Here is a 21,502-nt window from a genome sequence, read left to right as displayed (position 1 = left end):
AAAAAGAATTAATTAAAGAATTTTTGAAGTAATAAAGTATTGATGCAGGCGCTGTTCATTCAAACCAAACTTAGAAAAAGTATAAGAAAGAAACAATTGAGTATAATAAAGACAAGAGCCAAGTCCGTTTGCTTCACTTTGCTTCTGACGCAAACACTAACAGCAACCAACTGGCTAACAGGGCAGTGATGAGGTTCAAATTCGCGAGAAAAAGGAGTGGGTCTAGAGTGAAAGCCTCAAAGTATCTTTTGCTTGTTCCATCCAATAATCGATAAAAAAATCATGTAATGTCACGTGGCGTATAGACGCGATCGCATGGCGTAAAATGTTGAAGCATCTCATTAAGCCTGGGGCTTTAATAACAGGCACAAAGTACCTAGGTACTGATATATAACATTGATTGCTAGGTACGTAGTTATGATTCGGAAAGCTACACATGTCACCTAATCACTTGCCCAGCTGTCTCCCTCATCCAACTGCATGTGCACATCTTCACGAGTAGTCAAACAGTGTTGTAATCATAAGAGCTAGAAACGTGACCACCAAGTGTCCATTCGAGCCGCATCAAAACATTGCTAGGTGCTAACAAGAAAAACACAAAATCAACTCCCAGATGCTCTCTCCAGCATCATTCCCAAGCAAGTGACTCGCAGGAAAAGGGCAGAATTACGTACAATACGAAAAGGATTCGTCATCTGTACCTCCCGCTTCATCCTCTGACCAACAGTTCTCCATTCAAATTTGTCTAGCAAGCGCAACTATCCTTGGCGCCGGCGTCCTTGGGGCCTCCAAGATTCACTCTTTGCTCCTCGCTTCCCCGGCTGGCAGCATTTGATGCACCAGCTCCCCTCGCGCTCTTCAACGACGTCTCGGGTATAGCGTTTGCGATGGCAGTGAATACCTCGGTAACATTATGTCCACTCTTGGCACTGGTCTCGAAGAACAGTAAGCTCTCCTCCTCCGCATATGCCTGAGCCTCTTCCGTGGGAACTTTGCGGGCATCGCCAGAGTCGTCGCCCTCCTCTCCATCCGCACCTGCGGCACTGGATGAGTCGCCTGTAAGATCCAGCTTGTTACCTACCAGTGCGATAACGATACCGGGAGAAGCTTGTCGTTGCAGCTCAGCAACCCAGTGCTTGGCTTTGATGAGGGATGTGGGTTTGGTGAGATCGTAGACGACGAGGGCGGCCTGGGCGTTTCGATAATACATAGGAGCCAGCGAGGCAAAACGTTCTTGACCAGCAGTATCCCAGATCTCAAATTTGATGGTCCTTGTTGGGAGATTGCATTTCTGAGTCAAGAAGGCAGCTATTGATGCACTCGTTAGTATTGGCATACAGGGAGATAAAAAGAAGATACATACCACCAATAGTGGGCTCCTTGTTTTCTTGGAAGTCATTGTTAACGAAGCGCAATACGAGAGATGACTACCGCAGCTCAATTAGTATGTTGATGAGTCGTTTCGCAACAAGTGGTCGCAACTATCGTACCTTTCCGACAGCAGCTTCACCAAGAAGCACCAGCTTGACGCTACTGCTTGGCTTGGGGGCGTTGGTAGAATCGGCCATTGTCGCGGGATCGCTCGGAGATGAGTTGACTGATGGATTGGGTTGTCAAGGCCTGGATAGACAAGTGAAATAGCAATGTCGTCCTCGGGGACAGACACGTAACGTAGAAGTGAGAGATCTAACAGGCAGGAGAGATGTCGATGGTTGAGTAGAAAGGTTTGTTGAAAGTTGCCTGGAGTGGAGGAGATAAAGACGCGACGTCAGTGAAGTAAGTAGAGTTACAGTACAGTTGAGGTGAAGTCGGTAGCGGTAGCGGCGGGTTCCATCCAGGCGGTTTCTTAAGCATTTTCAGCGACGTTGGTTGGCTAGCTTCCCTGATGACGAAGCCACATGCAGCTGCCACTACAGCGACCAAGACTCATCTGTTGCTAAGAAAAAAGCGGCTCCTTATTGGCAGACTCCCGGAAAGGTGGATCACTCGGTTCAATATTTGACCGCTTTCCGGCTCCCCGCCAAATTTTCGAACTGGCAGAAAAAAAAAGTTCAGGAAAGTGTAGGAAGCTGTCATTGGGTCTTGGTCTTGTTGATGAAAATAACCATCACTTAATACTGTCTTTTTTCCCGTGTACCCTTTCACTGCGCGACAAAACACCCATCCACTTAGCCAAAAGCCCTTGGGGCTTTCGAAAACATCATGACAAAAGCCACAGAAGAACCCAAAAACTCCAAGCGCAACCTCCTTGACGATAGCGACTCCGAATCCGAAGATGGAGGGGCCACTATTGCTGCGTCAGACTTCAAGGTGAACGAAGACTTTGCGCGTCGTTTCGAGCACAACAAGAAAAGAGAGGAACGACAAAGATTGGAGGAGAAGTTCAAGAAGACTGGAAAGCAGCCCGAAAGCGACGATGGCGAGTCGTCCTCATCCGACGAAGAGGAAGATGAGGATGGTTTCCTCGCTACAGAGGATCTCGACGCCCAAATCTCTGCTACTCTCCAAGCCATCCGAAACAAGGACCCCAAAGTCTATGACAAGGAGGTCACATTTTATCAGCCTGATGATCCCTCTGCGACAACTGCCAATAAGGAAAAGAAGGAAAAGCCAGTATACTTGAAGGACTACCACCGAGAAAAGTACATGCGGGGTGATATTGGCGCCGAAGATCAAGATGATGATGGTGATGTTCCCATGTCCTACAACCAAGAACAAGACGCTCTCAAGAAGTCCATCGTGGCTGAGATGCACGCCGCCGCTGAAGACGATTCTGACGAGGAGGATGGTGGCTTCATGAAGAAAAAGGCATCAGCAAAGGTGGACTCAAACGGAGTTCATCCCTCTAGAAAAGCAGCCCTGACTATCACTGAAGTTGACGTTGCCAACGCCGACAAGAACCCTGAGACTTATTTGTCAAATTTCATGAGCGCGCGCGCCTGGGTTCCTCCGGATGGTTCTAACTGGAAAGTATTTGAGTCAGACGACGAAGATGAAGACGACCGCGCCGATGAGTTCGAACAGGCATACAACTTGCGATTCGAGGATCCAGAACGAAGCAATGAATTCCTTCGATCTTATGCTCGAGATGTTGCCGCTGCCAAGTCGGTCAGGCGAGAGGAGAAGACCGGGCGCAAGCGTCAGCGTGAGCTTGAACGTGAGCGCAAGGAAGCGGAGAAGAAGGAGAGACGAGAGGAGAAGGCCCGCCTCAAGAAGCTCAAACTCGATGAAGCTCAGGAGAAGCTGCGCAAGATCAAGCGAACAGCTGGCAACGCAGGCAAGAATCTTACTGATGAGGAGTGGATTCAGTTCCTTGACGAGGCATGGGAGGACGATAAGTGGGAGGATGAGATGAAGAAGCGATTCGGTGACGATTACTATGCTCAGCAAGATGATGCTATGGCATCGGATCAAGAGGAGGAGAGCAGAAAGAAGTCAAAGGTAAAGAAGCCCAAGTGGGATGACGATATCGACATCAAGGACATTATCCCAGACTTTGAGGATGAAGAAGAAGAAAAGCCAAAGGTTTCCCTCAGCGACCTTGAGGAGGATGCTGCCGCCGAAGAGGATGATGAAGAAGAAGAAGACGAAGACGAAGATGGCCGAGCCTCCAAGAAGCGCAAGACAGACCACAAGAAGGCCCGCAAGGAGTCTCAGAAGCAGGCTCGCCAGGAGCGTAGCAAGCTCGAGGCTCTCGTCGAGTCCAAACTCGAACTCTCCAACCATGCTCTTCTCAAGAAGCCCACACACGCTCCTTTCCGCTACCGCGAAACTTCACCCCAGTCATTTGGTATGACCGCTCGGGATATCCTCCTCGCTCCCTCTGACGCCGCCCTCAACGATTACGCTGGCCTCAAGAAGTTCGCCACCTTCCGCGACCAAGAGAAGAAGCGCAAAGACAAGAAGCGTCTTGGAAAGAAGGCTCGTCTACGACAATGGCGCCGCGACATCTTTGGCAGAGAGTTCGAGCGCGAGGGTCCCACTTATGGATTCGAGCGTTTGGTCTCTGCCAATGATGATGGTAGCGGCACCATCATTCAGTCCAAGGGCGACAGACAGAAGAAGCAAAAGAAGGATGGCGACCAAGAGGACAACGTGGTTGGTGATGTGGGCGAGAGAAAGAAGAAGCGAAAGAGGTCCAAGGGCAAGAAGAATGCTTCAGCCGCCGTGGCAGCGGAAGAGTAAGAGTTTTCTTGTGGACATTTTGAGTGAGATACCACTGCGCTAGCATAGTAGTAAAAGACCAGGCGTTCCATGTTGTATATCAAGGTATGGTTTCTTTATAGAAAGATCAGTTACATCACAAAAAGCACGATCATTTATGTTTAAGCTGGTCTGATGCAAATAAAGCTCGAATTTTTAATCTGAATTATATCATCTCTTGATAAACGAGTGTCAGCTCATATCTGAATGAACATGACGGGTATGATGGTATCTCGAATGCTAAATAAAAAAAAACACAAATTCCCTTCCTAATGGTAAGACGACATGCCCAACAATGTTCGCTTTGAACTTCAATATGCCTCTTCGCCAATGTCCAACCCAAACTCTAGTGTAGTTCTCCCGAGATAACGCAGAAACGGTAAAGACACAAGATACCTAGTAAAACAACCCCCTCCATAACCCGTACCACTCGTGGTTCGTAACGCCAGACCAAACTATATTCTACTTGTAGTGAATTCCTTTCATCCTAGCCATGGATCAATATTTTTCAACCTTTATCCTTGGTTGGTAAGATCTTTGAGAACATCGTGTCGCATGTGCTAATCTGCCAGACAGTCCTTCCTAAGGACCCTGTTGCTGTAGCCCGCCCATTGCATTTGGCGTTGGCAAACCACTTCCTCCTGTGCCAAAGACGCCGGTGAATGGATCGATACCGCCCATGTTGAAGCCAGGATCCTGGCCCATCTCCGGGGGCTCCATGTTGAATGGCATGAACCAGGCAGATGATGCTTCAGGTCCAGATAGTCCTGCTCCATCGGCCATGCCAGCTCCTGTGCCATTCATGCCTGCTTTGATATTAGATCGCCGGCCTTGCAAGTCTTCCTCTGGTTGAGTACTTGGGGCAACTGCATCCCAGCTCATACCAGTCATCATATCGTGACCACTGCCTAGACCGGTACCAACATCCACCGAATATCCACCAAAAACAAGTTGACGATCAAGAGGGTCAATGTTGCCATTTGAGCCCGAGCCAAAGTTCATAGCCAGTAATTCGGGCGGGAAGAAGGTCGGTGTGTGCCCGTGATGAGAAAAGGCGGTCATGTTGGCGGGGCTCATAGGTGACATTGCAGTGCTGAAGGCTGAGTTTTGCGGGTTGGACACAGCGAGGGGGTTGAAGCCGGCCGTACCGGTAGTTTGCAGTCCTAGAGCACCCGAAAATCGGCGTTCTTGGCCTCCTACAGAGACCGCATCGGTGTCCGAACCCTGCATAGGATCGAGAGACTGACCAGGCTGTACTGACATACCCGTTTGTTTCTTGTTTCCTTGCTTTCGCTTCGGCGCTGCTGCTCGATTACTATCCTTGTTCTCGATGCTTTGTGGCGTTGGGAGCGTAGAGAAGTATTCCTCTACTGATTGCAACTCAGGCTTTGCTTCGAGGACGCCGTCTGCCCCTAGATCCTTTCGTTTATGAGTAGCGGGATCCATAAATTCAGAGTCAGAAAGACCGTGTGGATAGCGGTTGAACCAGTCTCCGTATTGAAGGTAAGATGACTGCGTGGCACGCTCGTTGACATTTTCGCCAGCTCTCACGGCATCCAGAGCATTCCGATATTGCGTGCGAACATTTTCCACCATCCAGTGAAACATGCCCCAATACTTCTTCATCTTGTGAAGATATTTGACATTGGTAGTCAAGTTGGCCTCAGCTGTTGGCTTCATAGAAGGATTGCGAGAGATTATACCCAGAATGTGAACTGTCGTCGAGGAAAAGGCACAGTACCCAGCAAACGGGGCAGATACAAAACACCGCGGTTGCTCAGCCTCTCGAAGGAGCTCCGATATACGATTAGCCGCATTGAATGTCCTCTTACTCGCTTCGGAGAAAAAGTCGTTATGTACGCCCTGTTGCTTTCGTGCGGACATGGCGGCCCGGCTTACGAAGAGGATGTTGTGCTGTAGGCAGATATGCATGAAGAGAAATTGACCTGCCGTGTTCTCCGTCTTGTGTACTTCCAGATTCTCGACAGAGTATCGAAGTGATAAGGGCAGACTAGCCTCAAGGTTGACAACATCATTGAGATGCTTGATGTACTGAGACTCATCTTCCCACATCGGGTTGGGGTCTAGTTCCTTTCCTCCTTGGCTCAAGTAGGTGATGATTCGTCCCCACAAGGCAATGGCCCGAACCAGATAAGCCGCCACGCCCATGTTCTCTCGTGCATCGGCAAGTTGGCCATCGTTAGGAGACGCTGGGTGAGGTATCTGGCCATCCAACATCTCTGTTGGCGCAGGCATGTCGAACTGGAAGTATTTCTCTTTGACTGGCAGTGGAATCTGTATGGTATCTTCCCGCATGAACATGGGTCGATCTGTCCCGGAAGAATTGAAGCGGTCCATGAGGAAGCAAGCCCACATTATTCGGCGTCGTATCTCTCGGTCGATGAAGCTAAGCTGCTTTTTGGTACCATTGCGGCCCGAAGGATCATACTCTAAATCCTTGTGTAACTGAAGAGCGAACGCCATTCGAATGGCTTGTCCACCCAGAGCCCAGCTGCGACCGCCTTGACATGTTCCAAATTCGTGCAAGCCCAGAATGAGTAGACATGTCAAGATGGTGAGGTTTGGCCACTCATATCGTCTCGTGCAAATCTCACGAGCATGGGATGCCCACTCTTCGCCGCGTAAGAACTCGGGCCCAGGTGAACTCTCTAGAGGATTCGAAGTAAAACGAGCTGCAACAGCACACACTGTAAGGATTAGAACTGGGGGTAAGGTCCCATTTCTGTGAAAAGTTAGACGGATACATTAGATGATGACTTGATAAAAACTTACTTGAGCTTTCGCATGTAGCTTGGTTTGTGCAAAAGATGGTAAGATTGGCCATAGACATTGTCGAAGAAAACCTCCGCGAGATGCTCCTGTATCTCTTTGGATGGGAGTGCGTCAGTGCCCTCATGTTGCAGTTTATTCTCTTCAGTTTCCTGTACTTGTAAGCTACTCGGCCTATCGTCGCCGTCAATCTTGGGCTTCGAAGGCGCCTTGGCCCACGCCTCCAGATCAGGCCCGAAAGCTTCCTCAGCACCACGCTTTTTAGTTGACTTGTTTGAAGGCACAGTTCCTGGTATGGCTGGCTTGACCACGGCACGAGTGACGGATGATGCGACCTCTTGATCCGATTTGGGTATGACCTTAATAATGCGTTCTTCCATACGCTTCAATCGCTTGTCAAGCATGGCCATGTAGTCTGTTCGAGGTGCAGCCTTTCGGGTCGTAACCTTGTAAACGCATGGGATGCGTGAGCGTAAACAGTGCTTACAAGCAGGCTTCTCGCCCGAACACCGGATCTTTTTTCGGCGGCATGCAATGCAAGCGAGCGGGAGGCGTTTTCTTTCTTTACCGGCCTTGGTCTTAAGTTCACTCCATGCAGGTGTGGTGTCGGCTTTATCTTCCTTATGCTTACCGCCCAGATCTGTCCCATCTGCACGACTACGGGAACCCAGGCCAAATTCATCGGCGTTTGAGTCTTCTAGAGCGTTTGATGCAGGAGAGATCCGACCTTGGCCAGTTTCAGAACCTTCGATGCTCTGGCTCCGGTTACCGGGAGGCAGAGCGCCGAACGGTAGGCCAGCGTGTGGAAGGCCAGACATGGCTTGGTGCTGAGGAAACGGAGTGGGAGACTGAGATGCGTGTGCGTGGTCGGCAAGAGAAACGAGAGAAGACTGGTCGGGAAGACCTTGGTACGCAAAGGAAAAATCGTCGAAGTGTGAGGTATCCATCAAGGCGCCGTGAGAGGGAGAAGGTGTAGGGTGCAATCCAGGAACGTCGCGATAGAGTTGGGGGGCGGAATCGAAGGATGACGGGGCATGTTGAGGTTTCAAAACGGCACGACCGGACATGACTCTGCCAGACAGATACAGAGTTGCGACGCGGACGCTTCCGAGGCCGAGAATTTGGCGATGGGAAACAAATCTATCGGACCGTGGTGATGGTAGCAGTGCGGAACGTCTGGTACGATATGTTGCGAAGGTAGTCCAACTGGGTAAAACAGATGATTTAATAAGTACAGCTGCTGTGCTGCTCAAAACGTTGCTGCTGCAGCGCAGGAGCGTTGAATTGAGGTGACCCGAAGTCGTCCGGGGAGTTTATGGAGAAAAGTAACGGGTACGTATGTTGTCAGTGGCTCCCCGCACTGGAGCTGGGGACGGGCAGTCTGCGCCCCGACTGGGGCGAAGGAGTTGTTGGCGGAAAATGGAGAGTTTGGAACCGTCGCAGAGGCTGAAGGGTAGACTACAAGGACGAATGATCGCTCGCCTACTCGGGTAGTTGGGAATTGAACGGTCGTTGTTATCCGCGGAGGAGGGATGCGAGAAGGAGAACCGGACCTGGGTTTTGAAGAGTCAACGGGGTGGAAAAGGATTGAGTCGTGGAAGCGGAAGCGGAAGCTGGGGGTCAAACGTCCAGGAGGGTGGGACCGTTTACCTTTTGTCGTTAAGTAGGGGCCCAGGTTCAGAAGCAGTGATCACGATAGGTTGGTTAGGTAGAGGCTGGGCTGGATGTTATAGTGCACGGTCCAGGGGGTGTGACTGTGGGGTAGACTAACTGTAGAGGTATTGAACTCCAAGGGACAATGACAGTATTAAAATCAAGTCTCGATTGGATTGAATTGGGGCTGTCACATTTTTCGGTCTCATTTCTTCATGTCTCTCTTCCATGTCATGTCTCTACTAGCAAGCATGTTAACTAGTAACGTCAGTCTACTAAGTCAACGTCAAAAACCATGTGTACAATGACAATAGTCATGGTGGAGCTGTCCAAAGCACGGTGGACGCGTGCATATCTTAGTAGGGATCCCTACGCACAGCAGTAGACAGTCTCCATCACAACATTCGTGACGTGGTAGTCCTTGTCATGTGTAATAATAGTCAACGATTTGGAGCATACCTCATATTGTATCACCATCGAGGTTAGGTTAGAAGGTCATCAGCCTCCACTCAGGATAAACATGGATTAAGATAAACGAGCACATCTCCTTGCTTCCTTTACTTCCCTCCTCAGTTCTTCTCAAAGGTAAATTGTTACTACTGGGTATTTAACAACACAGACATACAGCAATAACAGCAATCACCAAAGAAGGAACCTCCGCCCAATGAACTCGAATACCTACGTCAAACGGCACAGCAGGCAGAGCACGGGACGCGGAATATCCCTACAGGGCTAGAGGAGGCTAACGTGCACAGAACTTGCATGTATGGGTTCAACTAGTACTAACAATTCTTTGGGCATATTGTGATGTTCATATGAACGTGCATTCTTCTTGAATACGACTGGAGGAGAAACGAGTCTCTAGCATCTCCTTGCAAGACGAAAAAAGAGGCAATGCTATTTGGCCGCGGCTGTGTCGGCTGGACTATCCACTGTTGAGCTGGTATCCCACCGGAATCCGGATCATCCCAAGCATCGCATCTCATCGCATCATCATCTTCTTCATTCGTATACTGAAAAGGCTCAGCAACGGCACTCCCCCGTTAGGCTTGGTGTCACACTGTCAAGGTTCACTGAGACAAGGCGCGGCAGGATACAGAAAAGCTAACGCGAGCAGGCCAGGGGACCCTTGAAAAGTGACAGTCCCTGTCTTGGTCCTGCCCAGGACCCCGGACCTTTTTGAGGTAGCGAGGAAAAGCAGGGCGTTGATAGTTACTACTGACTAACTATATGTACTATGATGCCTCAAGCCTACATACCTGCCTGCCCGGGTAGTGGCTTGACTTTACTAGGCAAACAATCGAGAGGCCGCCTTGGTTTGGAAGAGATCTTGCTGCAGATGTGATTGCATGAAACTAGTCGAGAAATGCCGGACTCTACCAGGGTCTAGTCTTGCGACTACCGTCCAAACTCTTTCTCTGTCTCCCCTGGCTGTCTGCATTCTCCTGTGTATCCTTTTCAACAGCTGTTGTCTCCTAATTTGGCCCATGATTTCTCCCTCAAAAACCGATGATACCCATCGGAGAAATAGGTTTCTTCATCCAGCATCACCCATGAAACTGGCGGTGCAATACAGATGATCTGCGGACTTAGTTCTGCTTTGGAATCACCAATTGAGCAACCCGCGGGATATCTCGTTGTTTATCCTAGCAAGGGTAGATGATCCCTGTTCAATTGACGGTAACTTCCGAGTGCAATTGGGATGGAACAACTTAGACTTCACAACCAAAATAACGAGGTGTCATCATGTTACATGCGCCAATGTTGATAAAAGGGGAACTGAACACAAAGCAAAGGCATTGTTAGTGTCATCGTTATCATTAGTATCTTTGTTCTGCAATATAGTCTATGTATGCACGGTGGTATTTAATATCATGAGCAAATTGGAATATGTTGCTTGGTTCATAGCTCACAAGTGAGGCGTCTCTTGTCTTCTCTTGTCGTCTTTTCCTTTCCAGCTTTAACCGCCAGCATGCATCTTGAAATAGCACACCACACATCCCAATACCTTGACCGTTACAAGTGAAAAACTAAAAACCGCGAGACAAATAACGGTTCGCTCCTCCCCTTCTGCACAGACACTTGAATACATGGATCCCTTGCTGAGCCAAAAGTTCCTCACACACTCTACTATGTATGTATGATGGATAATGGATCTCCCACGTTAGGGCTGGATGGAGTAGAGTTACTTTCCTCTGTCTTTCTGGGCTTATCACGATGTCGTTAGGAGACATGATCGCCAAATAATCAGTTACGCATGGATATCGTACTGTAACATCGAATTGACGATCCGGTCTCGAACCTCACCACCACCATGTCTCATTTTATTTTCACACACCTACATGCATATCCCTTCCAATCCGTGATCAATGACATACAGACCATAGTAAGCAAAGCCACATACATACGTTTCCTCAACGTCTTCCCAGGCAAGGCACTAAAATGACCACTTCGTACCGGTCCGATATCGTCTTGACTCTTTCTTGTTCCATCAATCATTCTGCCCTTTTCTCCACGACTTGACGGGCGTAACAATAACATGGTCCGCCCGCAGCACTGCCATGTTACCTGTGCTATTCGGCTTGTGTGTTTGTGCCGCACTGCATTTTGTTGATCAGGAGGAGAGGTGACAGGGACATGTAGTGTAGTTCGTGCAATAGTTCTTGGTATAAGCCAAAACGGAGAAAACAGCATCAGGTTTAGGTACACTAGGCTATGTATAAATGTGGGATAAGTGGGATAATAACCACGCGTGGGGTTTCTCTTCCCTGGTATTATGAACGACACAAATATCAAGGAAATTAGGTCATTATCTAAGACGCGCGCTCCTTGCACATCAGCTCGCCTAAGCCCTACAAGGTGATTGTTTAAATTGGCACCTTCCATGAAAGTTACCAGCTGGAAATTTAACTATAACGTTCCTAAAAAGGATAATATAAGCTATGCCTACTCTGATAACTGTGCCTCAGCTTAACGTTCAAGTTGGGCTGAGCACTGAGTTTTGTCACCAAACAGTACCTAAGTTACCCTATGCTGCCATCCATCAAGACAATTTGAATCAAACTCGAGTCTCAGTGTGGCCATGAATGTCTTTCCTACACTCCTTCTGGAAGGTGTCGTAGCATTCCTGTGGTAAGTAAGTAGCTCAGCGTCAAACTGGCAACTTGATGGACCAACCACGATCTGCTATCACTTACACGGTCAGACTTGTACATGTATTACACGTCTGAGCCTCGGTCCGTTTCAACTGGTTCGATCTTGACTGCAGCAATCAAACCGTTGTCGATGTTTAACTGCATAAAACGCAGATTATATCTCCCAGTTGTGGCCAAGCAGTCCTACCAAATGATCAATCACCATTGGAAAACAGTGAATGTTTGGATCTTGAGCTACAGCTGTAGAATGAGAGAATAGTACTAATGCGTGGTTGGTCAGAATAGACTGTTAGAAACGATAATAAGGCCAGTCAGGTCCTTGCTTACAAGCATAATTTTTACTATTGATGATCACAATTCTTTCATTAACCTTAAATCGAGTCAAGACTCCAATAATCCAAACACCCGGAAATGCTATAATACGCCATGCTATGCTGCGCCCCCAGTCCCTGTAGTCTATCAGACAGAGATTCCCCTTAAACGAACTTTGATGACCAACCAACGCTAAACTCTCCGCCCCTATTTACTCGTCACCTTTGTGCTTGATGTACACAGGAATTCCATAGAGTACCACCGCGGCGGCGTTGAGATACTTGAATCTGCACGCCTCCCTGGACCGTGCAACGGCCTCGGCTAGTGACACGTTACGTGTTACCTGCCCATCTTCTTCCGATTCACTCTCCATGGTCTCGTCCTGGCTCGAGGCCCGACTCTTGCCCTTGGCTCGCTTATCCTCCTTGAACGTGCCCTTGGGAAACAACCCCCATTCCTCAAACGATCGGCCCGCGAACCGATCAATGTCCCTATCCGTCACGTCCCATAGTGTGCCCACAACCGCCGGGCATCCTGCCATCATGTAGTTCCACACTGGACCGTAGTTCTCAAACTCTCCGGCTTCCGTCAGTGATGCCGAACTGCAACCCATTAAGAATGTTGCTGGCTTGCACTTTTCCAGACGACGAATTGTGCGTGCTCGAATATACTGCGCACCGCTTCCGTGGCCAAAGTAAAGGAGAATTTCAGAGTCTGACAACGCCTTTTCAAATTCGGCCTCTTGAGGAGCACGGTTGACGATACCATCCCAATTTTTGAAACCCTTCATAATTGGCTGGAAAGTAGATTGTGTGTTAACCAAATCTGTAGAGGGGTTCAGGATGTACGCTCCTCGCTCGGCAGAGACATAGTGACCTTCAGGCGCATCTTCAGAATCATCATCGTTTGCAAATGGCTGTGATTCTGTGATGAGCTGCCTCAAGCAAGCGAGAGAAGGAACACGTGAAACCGCGAGGCTTTCCATGCATGGCATCGACTCCCAAGGGAAAGCATGGAGAGCCTTGTCTAATACCAAAACAGTATGTGCGCCTTCTGCTCGTTCTGATCCTTTCTTAACAGCATTGTAGTAACCGCGCAGTGCATCATACGTCTCGACCACCATTGCATCAAAATCAATTTCGTCGTACGCGTTGCGTTCGCCGTGGAACTGAAGAATATCGACGACAAAGTAGAGCAGATCGTTGAGTGCCTCATCGTAGACACTGTCCGGATCAGTAGGATCCCCAAGCCCGATGAACAGATCGAGGACTCGAGGGTCGAGAGACACCCTGGATGTCTTTGTTGGCCTCTTGCCTCGGCCCTGCTTTCGTGAAGGCAAATTGCTATCGAGGATCTGGTCAAAGCTCTTTTGAAAGCGAGCAAGGAGATCGGGTCGGCGTTCGTGTTGAGAGAAAATTCCCTTGAAACCACCCAGCCAAGTTGTCTCAATTGTGCTTAAAAGATCCTTGAGTCGCCCATCTAATTCTTCTCGCTCAGCCCACCATGCAGCCTTTGCACCCTTGACACTGAAGTCGCGGCTAGCAGAGTGGCTTGTTTCATTGGCAAGCCGGATAATCTCCATCATCTCCTCTTTGCCATGCTCAAAATTGAAGATCTCCGAGTCAGCATCTCGGGAATTGGCACGCTCGAGTGGGAGTCGAAGAATGAAAGGACTATGGCCCGCTTGGAATTTGGTAATGCACAAATCGTGATGGTTATCGCTTAAGGAGACAGAGATCACACTCCAGTTGTGAGGTACCAAGTCAATATAGTCCTCTTGGAATTTGGCCATCTCAGTTGTGAGTGCGAGGCTGTCACGTCCGGAAGTTTGAATAGACCCCGAACCATCTATTTCAGTGTCTTCTTTGTTCTGAAGTGTACTTTGCTCACGCTTCCAAGTGACATTGCGAGCTAAATCAACAGAGAAAGTAGCAAAGCCCGAGCCTGCGAGAACCTTGGATTGCGTCGTTGACGTGGCGGAGAGAAGAATGACCGTATTCTGAAGTAGAGCCGAGATGCGATGGACCATGGTGCTATTAGCAGTTGACAGAGTCGAAGCATGAGCCTCGAGAAGGAGCTCCTGGGCTTGTTTTAATGCTTCAGCGAAGGCAGGAACATTGACCTCCTTTGAACCCTTTCGTTCAGTGGCTGCTGCGGCTGCGCGTCCCTTGCGAGGAGGCGTCTGACTTATCGAGCGTCTCGCCTTGTCAGAAGCTGCGACTGCTGGAAAAGAAATTGTTGAATCCTGGACAACAGAGAAGACGGGATCATGAATCATCTGCTCTGTGCTGTGACCGATAAGAGAAATTGCAGTCACTACTTGTTCCTGAGACAGGGTGCCGAGTAGTTTTGGCAGTTCTTTAGCAAGCTCCAAAGTTGACAAAGCTGAAGTCCAGTCCTTCTGGCTGATAAAGCCCAGAGCTCGCGATAAAATGACCGAGGCCATCAATGAAGCCTGGTACGCGTCCTTTGGCAACTTGGACACTTCCAAAGGAGACGGCTGACTCTTGGCTGCTGCCTGTCGCTTTCGAGTCTTTGGTGCAGGTGCAGGAGCAGGAGCAGGAGCGGCTTTGGCTCGGGTTGTCCTGGCAGCAGTGCGAGTAGCGCGTGTAGTGACGGCAGCTCGTGCTTTAGCAGCAACGGGAGCTGTTTTCTTAGCCTCATTCTGGATGCTCAGTACCTTACCATGATCTCCGAGACGCTGGGCAGTATCCTCCGCAAGCTGAAGGAGTTGGAGAGCCTTGTCTTCATCGCCCGTATCACGAAATAACCCGCCCAGTTGGCAAGCAACTCGAACCCGAGACGCCGAGATATCTTGTGGCAATTCCTGGAAAGCCTCGTTTCCAAAATCAAGAGCCTTTGTCAGCTTTCCAGCGCGGTGGTAAACAGAACCGATCCAGGCCAGGACTTGTGCCCGGTATAGTGGCGAGCCCGTGCTCTCTGCGATCTTTTGGGCAGATTCCGCATAGTAAACGGTCTCTTGATACATGCCAAGGTGAGCGTATACGGAGGAGACGTGCAAAAGACCTCGCAGAAGGGGAAATGCGAGTGCCCAGAATCGTGGCCCGATCACTTGACCGAGCTTAGCACCAGCTTTGACAGTATCCAAACTGGCTGTTGAAGCGTTCATAACACTTGTGCTAGCACCTTGGGACACAGACGCTTCTATCTTGGACCAGTCATGAGACAGGACCCGGACACTCGATTTAACGCTGATTAGAGCTTCCTGAACTTGACCGCGCTTCAGTGCGAGAACCGATTCTAAGAATGAACTCAGAGCAATGGACATGTTAGCTTGAGATCTTGACAGTGCCCATGACGAGGTAGATCCGTTGTAGATCGCCTTGGCAGCTGCTAATGAGGAATTTCTAAGCACAGTTAGAATGAACACTTGTAATGACGTTTTGACATAAATGATCACTCACGCTTCGTCAATATCGCCAATACCAGAATAATACTCGGCTTGAGTAAGATAAAATTCGGCTACCAACCCACGGGAGACGCCTTCTGCTTGGTCCAGCAGCTTCTTCGTCGCATCGAGGGTCTCTTTTGCTTCAGTAAAGTGACCAATGTTGAGATGTTGCGAGGCGAGGAGCGTATGATTAAGAATTACGTTGTTATATGTTGGTTCAGCAAGGATATTGGACAGAGGTGTTGACAGTTCCAAGATCTCGAGTTGCAGACCATGCTCACCTCGCAGACTAGCAAATTGACTGGCAGACTGTAAGTGCAAAACGAGACCATCTGGGCTATCGATCTGTTCGTAGAGCTCACTTCGCGACTTGCAGGATTCGGTCATTAATCTCCAAGAAGCGATGGCGTCTCTCAGTACAGGCACGGGAAGAGGAGCGTCAGTCACAGCCAAAGCCGAAACCGACTTCTCCAGTGTCCTTAGATGAGGGATGTAACGGATAAGAGAGCTGTCCTCGCCGTAGGTCTCATTCTCTAGCTGCTGAATCGGCTCTTCGACCAACTTTGTGATTTGCTCCATCTCACTTTCTTCTCCTATAACTTGAAAAAGCAGTTGGAGTAGGACTCGAAGACGTCGGATTGGAAAACGTTCTGGCGTATATATCTTCAAAAGAGACTGTACAGACGGGTCATACAATTTGAGCGGCTCTCCTTTGAAAGTGATGTCGCCGACAATCTGCATCAGATGCTCAAGTACTGCAGCTCGCTCATTTTCTTGCAGAAAAAAGGCCCAGTCATTCCATGACTGATCAAGCTTGGCAATTGAACGTAGGGTTCGAGACAACGTTTCTGCCTTCTCATCGGCGCCCCAAGCGACACTCGGAGGCTGCGAATCGAGGGCAGCTGTGACCTTCACCAAGGCACCCTCTTCAATCATGTTTGTGCAGATTGATCGCAACGTTTTGATTGCCTCTTCGCTTCGGTTTCCAGCCTTACACAGGTCGGCAAAAAGCTCCAGCTTTGTTGTGATCTGGGCCTTTTCCTGCTGTGCCATGGGTCGGTCCTGGATTACCTCGATGGATCGACTTAAGCATTGAAGAATCTCCTTGTTGATTTGTTTGGATTTGCCTAGGTCCTTACGTAGCTGATTGTACCTTGCGAAATAAAGACTTGAGATCTTGACAAAATAGCCACTGAGCTGTTCTGTTCGTGCTATCGAAGTTGTAGGGTCAAGAACACTGTCGACTAGTTTGTTACAATCCATCAAAACTTCGTCCATTTGCTTCCATGAAGTCGAGTCGTTTTGAATGTCGCCATTGATAACTACCAAAGCGCCATCGATAATCTGGCTAATCGTTTGCATAAGAGTTTCTCGTCGTTGATCGAACTGCAGAAGGGTCTTGGTCGAGGCATCCCTACCAGGAGGAGCTCCTAGCCAGCGGCGACTGAATCGTGGGAACTTCGTAATAAAGATTTTGAGGTGTTGCATGATAGATCTGACCGTGCTGCTGCTTGACTTTGAGTCTTTCGAGCTGCTCACGAGTAGTCCAACAGCTGATCGTCGGGCAAGCGAAAGACTATCCAACAATTCATTTAGATCGGTAATATTACCACTTAAACTTCCTTCTAGGCTCTCTGTAACTTCTTGCACAAGGTCCTTTGTCTTGGAATCATATTTGGACTGTTTTAGCGAAGCAGCAAGGAGACGAGCCGAGACCGAAAACACGCGGATAGCTGATTCTTCGTCAGGGTTCAATACACCCTTCAGGCTTTGAAACCACTGGCATGCTGCTTCATATTTGCGATCCGTTTGAGCTGCAACTCCTAGAAGCTGATACAACAAAGTCAGGGGGGATTCGGACGAAGTCTTGGCTTGTGACTTCTGAGAACCCATGAGATCCATAAGTTCCTGGAATGATGTAGCGATCAGGTCATATGTTGGTCCATTTGTAGAGGGGTGTCGTCGAGTATATGCGCGCACGCAACGAGAAAATGGCGAGAGTATGTCGTCGTCAATGCTTCCGCGATGGCCAGCCATTCTCCACCATCTAAGCTGGGCTTTAAAGCACAGTACTTGCAGCTTGAAAGCTGAAGTGGGAGAGGGGCTCAGTCGAATTTCGGTGGCGACTTGGTCCTCCTTGCTAGACACACTCGGCGCGAATGACAGAATTGTCTGGGATAAGGATGCCAGTTGCCGAGCCGCCTTTTGCGATTCCTTCTTGTCTTGAGCTCCTAATCTCTCATACAGTCTGACAGGGGAAGAAACGTGAGATTCCTCAAGAAACGGCATTGCGGCTTCGATATGGTGTGGCTTTTTTGAATGCGAAATCCACCTTAGTACTTGGAACTGGCATCCTGTGACCACAGGAAGCAAGTTGTCGGGGATCTTGTCGCCATAGTCGAGTAATTCTGCAATAACTTGAGCTGCTGTTTGCCCCTCGCTTGATGCAGGTTTTGTTGTCTTGCCGACCCCAGCATCCAATCTCCGTTTCAAGATTCTCAGCTCCTTCAGTGCTTGATCCTGGAACCCTAGAGTCAGAAGCTTGCCGATGAATGCTGACATTCCATTCTCGAGTTGAAAGTCTGTTTGTGTGGGTTGAACAGCGCCAATAGTTGATCGGAGGAATGAAAAAGAGGCGCGCGCGCACTCGACAACGGCAAGGCATCCTGTCGATTGTTGTGGTGGTTGTGATGTTGCCTTCGATGCGACGTTCGGTGAAGTAGCGACTCGGTTCAAGGTTCGGGGCTGCAGCGGTGACAAGGGCGCGGATAGGGACCTGCGTAGTGTTCGGGGGCCCGAAGCTTTCTTGAGATCGCTCTGAGATGCTTGTCGCTTGCTAGGAGTCGTGGGGACTGATGGTTTCGCAGCCTCGTTCAAGGACTTGATGCAAATGTTGATAACTTGCGTCGCGAGAGCAGCACGGTCTTTTGGGGGTAGCTGTTCTGTGTTAGACTTTGCGGTCTGGATTTTGCCTGGCGCCGCTCTTTTCGTCTTTGAGTTTGTCGTTGTCTTTGGTGCTGCTGTTGAGTTGTCGGCGTCCAGTAATAACAACTCTTTGAGGGTCACAACGGTCGCAGTTGTGCATGTCGAGGTGTCTGTCAGGGCCGTCTTGACCGCGTCGGCCTTTGCTTGTAGTGAAGCCATTTGGATATTACGTGTGGAATTTCGTTAACATGCCGTCGTAAAAAAACCAAAAGCTCCTAATATGGAGGTACAATATGTAGGTATGTTAGAAAAACAAAAGGCTTCAATTCTACAATCGACAATTGTCAATCACTGGTTGATTTAGTCCCTGTTAGGTATCCGTAGTTTAGTCTAGCCCCGGAATTCGCAAACAGCGGCGGTTGCTTGGGGCAACTATCGGATCTCGGATCGAATGGCCCGTGCTCTCAACTTTTCGGTAGAAGATCTTTGTCATTCCCCGGGATTTGAGCTAAAGACATCGTTGTTGTAACAGCTTCAAATCGACCAACATGTCGTTACGAACACTCTCGATTCGGTCAGGCCAGATCCGAGCCACTGCAATTGCATTGAGGGTATCTCATGTATCCAAATTCGGAATTCGATACTCAAGCACAGCCCCTGTAACCATTGCTGATGGCCAATTCTGGCGTTCCCTAATACCGAAGCCTTTGCGAAAGGAAAACCGTCAATTGAAGAAGACATCGAAAGAATGGAACCCGGCGACATTCTTTATTGTCATATTCCTTCTCATCGGATCAATGTCGATACAGATGATCGCGCTACGAAATTCTTTTGATCGATACATGCGACAATCAGAGGCCAGGATTACGTCTTTGCGGGAGGTTGTTGAGAAGATTCAGAGGGGAGAAACGGTTGATGTTGAGAAGGCACTCGGCACTGGCGACCCTGGAAAAGAAGCCGACTGGGAAGAAAGTAAGAACACGATCAAAGATATCACTGGGACCTGTCACTAATGAATCTCTGCAGTGCTTAAGGCCATTGAGCGTGATGAGGCAAATCGCAAGGCGAAACGGGAGAAGGTCGAGCGCACTGAACCTATCACCGTAACTTCGACAGCGATACCAGCTGCCGAGGCGCAGACCACGGAATCTGCTCAAGCTGCACCAGCAAAGCCAAAAAGCGGAAGCTTCAAAAACTTCTTTTAAATGTAAATGGTTCCAACCTCATGGCTGGGTAGTCGTATACAGATCTATGGACTAAGAAAGCATATCCTTGAAGATGCCGGGGTTTGCGATCGAAGCTTGCAGTGAGGCCTTTTCTGGCTCCTCTGCAGGTGCCACATCATTGCGCAGGGCAGACAGGAGAGCAGGAAGAAGATCGTCCGTCGACAAAGCGACCCTTACGCCCTGCTCGCCTTGTTGATTGGGGTCCATACCCGCAAAAAACTTATCCTCGCCTCTGATACCGCCCATGCTGATGATGGCAATGGGCATGCCCCGATCCTGAGCTCGCTTGGCAAGTCGCCAAGCAGAATAAGTGGCAAGTGAGGTGCCCAGCACGAGTAGCTTTCCGGCATTATCGATGGCTTCTTCGGCCGAGTGCTTGACATGTTTGTCGATACTCTCGCCAAACATGACAACAGCAGGCTTGAGAATACCTGCTGTGCTGGGAGACTTCCAAGCCCCATCTGTGTCGATTTGCACAACATGCTTGTGACCGTCTGAATTGTTTGGCGGGTGGGACAAACATTTGGGACAAGGCGGGTATCTGAAAGTTGTGTAGGGGGCGTCTGGCAGGTCAACATCACCATCGGGGTTAACCTTGAGGCCTTTGAACCGACGTTCGACTGGGTCTTCAGTATCTAGCGCCCCTGACTGGAGGGCTTTCTTTAGTAGCTCAGCCCATCTGGGGTTGAGGCTAGCCAGCTTCTCCTGGAACTCGTTTCGGGAGAATTCGTTCTTACAGGTGGTGCAGACAACAGCCCTTAGATACCCATGTAGCTCTAGAGTTGATAGATTAGGATGAGCCCTTGGGTGAAAAGAGTCAACATTCTGAGTAATAACACTTCGTATTAGACCCAAATCTCCCAAGTCCCTAATGGCATAATGTCCACTATTGGGTGATGCCTTTTGTAGATTGGACCAGCCCAGAAAGCTACGAGCCCAATACCTCTTCCGAGATTCATGACTTTTGAGGAACTCGGGATAATATATGGGACGATATGTTTTGTTGACCTTGTAAGTGCCTTTGACACCTCGATAATCTGCTAGGCCAGAAGCGACTGACAGGCCTGCACCAGTGAGGACAACGGCAGAAGGAGGAAGATGTCTCGGAGACGGAGCAACGAAGAAGCGATGAAGGGCAGCAATGGCACCGGGAAGGGTAGAGGCTGAAGCTGGTGCAATTACTGAGGGTAAGGGGAGGTCCGTGTAAGGGATCCTGAGTAGAGGTTTGCTCATTGAGGCCAGGTTTCTCCCAGAGTCGCAGTTCAAGGATTACTTGATTTAGTAACAACCAAGGCAGTTGAAGTGCAGTCTTCAACAGCTGACGAGGCTGTTTCTAATTGCTCGTGGAGGATTGGTCAAGAGCAAATCGTGAGGCGCAAGCTGAGTCTTGACCAGTGAAGATGAAGGATTATCCGGGTTTGAACTGGAGGACCGAAATTACACAAGTCAATGGCGTCGACAGGCAATTGGAGAAGTGGTTGTTACGAGTGGTGAATGGCTTCACAGCACCGCAGGTTTAGTGACAGGGATTGATTATTCTTAGCCAGAGAGCGCGTCATTGGTTTCAGGGACGTTTCTCAGCCTTGCTATGAACGGGCTAGAGTTTAGAAACGAATCCCTGTGGCTTAGGAGGACCTACGTGGGAAGCTACTAAGACTTTGGTCAATTCCTCCCCCACATTCCGCGCCAGACCTAATAATAGAGGGCCACCATGACATTGAGTCAGTTCTAGTAATCCATAGTCATAATGGGTAGTACGTTCATCAAGTACAGGGAACTAGAAATGTCAACTGGACTGTCTGAATAGAAGTATTGATACAGGTGTG

General features: G+C 49.2%; 7 protein-coding genes across 7 annotated transcripts; 2 read left to right on the top strand and 5 right to left on the bottom strand.

The window, feature by feature from the left end:
* Window positions 1-350: 350 nt before the first annotated feature.
* Window positions 351-1,905, bottom strand: EDB82DRAFT_512744 (ras family-domain-containing protein). The gene is made up of 3 exons (XM_065608924.1): window positions 1,491-1,905; window positions 1,364-1,427; window positions 351-1,308 (listed from the first exon to the last, which is right to left on the bottom strand). The coding sequence occupies exons 1-3, from the start codon at window positions 1,566-1,568 to the stop codon at window positions 746-748; spliced, it is 705 nt and encodes a 234-aa protein (XP_065463259.1). The 5' UTR covers window positions 1,569-1,905; the 3' UTR covers window positions 351-745.
* Window positions 1,906-2,043: 138 nt separating this feature from the next.
* Window positions 2,044-4,361, top strand: EDB82DRAFT_512742 (KRI1-like family C-terminal-domain-containing protein). The gene has a single exon (XM_025737500.2). It carries the CDS (start codon window positions 2,203-2,205, stop codon window positions 4,183-4,185), a length of 1,983 nt encoding a protein of 660 aa, XP_025592354.1. The 5' UTR covers window positions 2,044-2,202; the 3' UTR covers window positions 4,186-4,361.
* Window positions 4,362-4,485: 124 nt separating this feature from the next.
* On the bottom strand, window positions 4,486-8,195 carry EDB82DRAFT_299840 (fungal-specific transcription factor domain-containing protein). The gene is made up of 2 exons (XM_025737499.2): window positions 6,997-8,195; window positions 4,486-6,946 (listed from the first exon to the last, which is right to left on the bottom strand). The coding sequence occupies exons 1-2, from the start codon at window positions 8,058-8,060 to the stop codon at window positions 4,786-4,788; spliced, it is 3,225 nt and encodes a 1,074-aa protein (XP_025592353.1). The 5' UTR covers window positions 8,061-8,195; the 3' UTR covers window positions 4,486-4,785.
* Window positions 8,196-10,805: 2,610 nt separating this feature from the next.
* EDB82DRAFT_299825 (uncharacterized protein) lies at window positions 10,806-11,588 on the bottom strand. Its single transcript, XM_065607430.1, has one exon. The coding sequence runs from the start codon at window positions 11,530-11,532 to the stop codon at window positions 10,966-10,968; it is 567 nt and encodes a 188-aa protein (XP_065463258.1). The 5' UTR covers window positions 11,533-11,588; the 3' UTR covers window positions 10,806-10,965.
* Window positions 11,589-12,324: 736 nt separating this feature from the next.
* EDB82DRAFT_579152 (peptidase family C50-domain-containing protein) lies at window positions 12,325-18,748 on the bottom strand (the record flags this gene model as incomplete). Its single annotated transcript, XM_025737497.2, has 2 exons — window positions 15,539-18,748; window positions 12,325-15,481 (listed from the first exon to the last, which is right to left on the bottom strand). Exons 1-2 carry the CDS (start codon window positions 18,667-18,669, stop codon window positions 12,325-12,327), a joined length of 6,288 nt encoding a protein of 2,095 aa, XP_025592352.1. The 5' UTR covers window positions 18,670-18,748.
* A 183-nt stretch (window positions 18,749-18,931) lies between these two features.
* EDB82DRAFT_512736 (uncharacterized protein) lies at window positions 18,932-19,895 on the top strand. The gene has a single exon (XM_065608923.1). The coding sequence runs from the start codon at window positions 18,999-19,001 to the stop codon at window positions 19,461-19,463; it is 465 nt and encodes a 154-aa protein (XP_065463257.1). The 5' UTR covers window positions 18,932-18,998; the 3' UTR covers window positions 19,464-19,895.
* On the bottom strand, window positions 19,585-21,130 carry EDB82DRAFT_299793 (DHS-like NAD/FAD-binding domain-containing protein). Its single transcript, XM_025737495.2, has one exon. It carries the CDS (start codon window positions 20,907-20,909, stop codon window positions 19,707-19,709), a length of 1,203 nt encoding a protein of 400 aa, XP_025592350.1. The 5' UTR covers window positions 20,910-21,130; the 3' UTR covers window positions 19,585-19,706.
* Window positions 21,131-21,502: the final 372 nt, after the last annotated feature.

The sequence above is a fragment of the Fusarium venenatum genome (genome assembly GCF_020744135.1).
Source record: "Fusarium venenatum strain MPI-CAGE-CH-0201 chromosome Unknown EDB82scaffold_4, whole genome shotgun sequence".
NCBI classification, from domain to species: Eukaryota; Fungi; Ascomycota; class Sordariomycetes; order Hypocreales; family Nectriaceae; genus Fusarium; species Fusarium venenatum.
The sequence above is the reverse complement of the archived record's forward strand: the minus strand, read 5'-3'. Positions and strand labels throughout refer to the sequence as shown.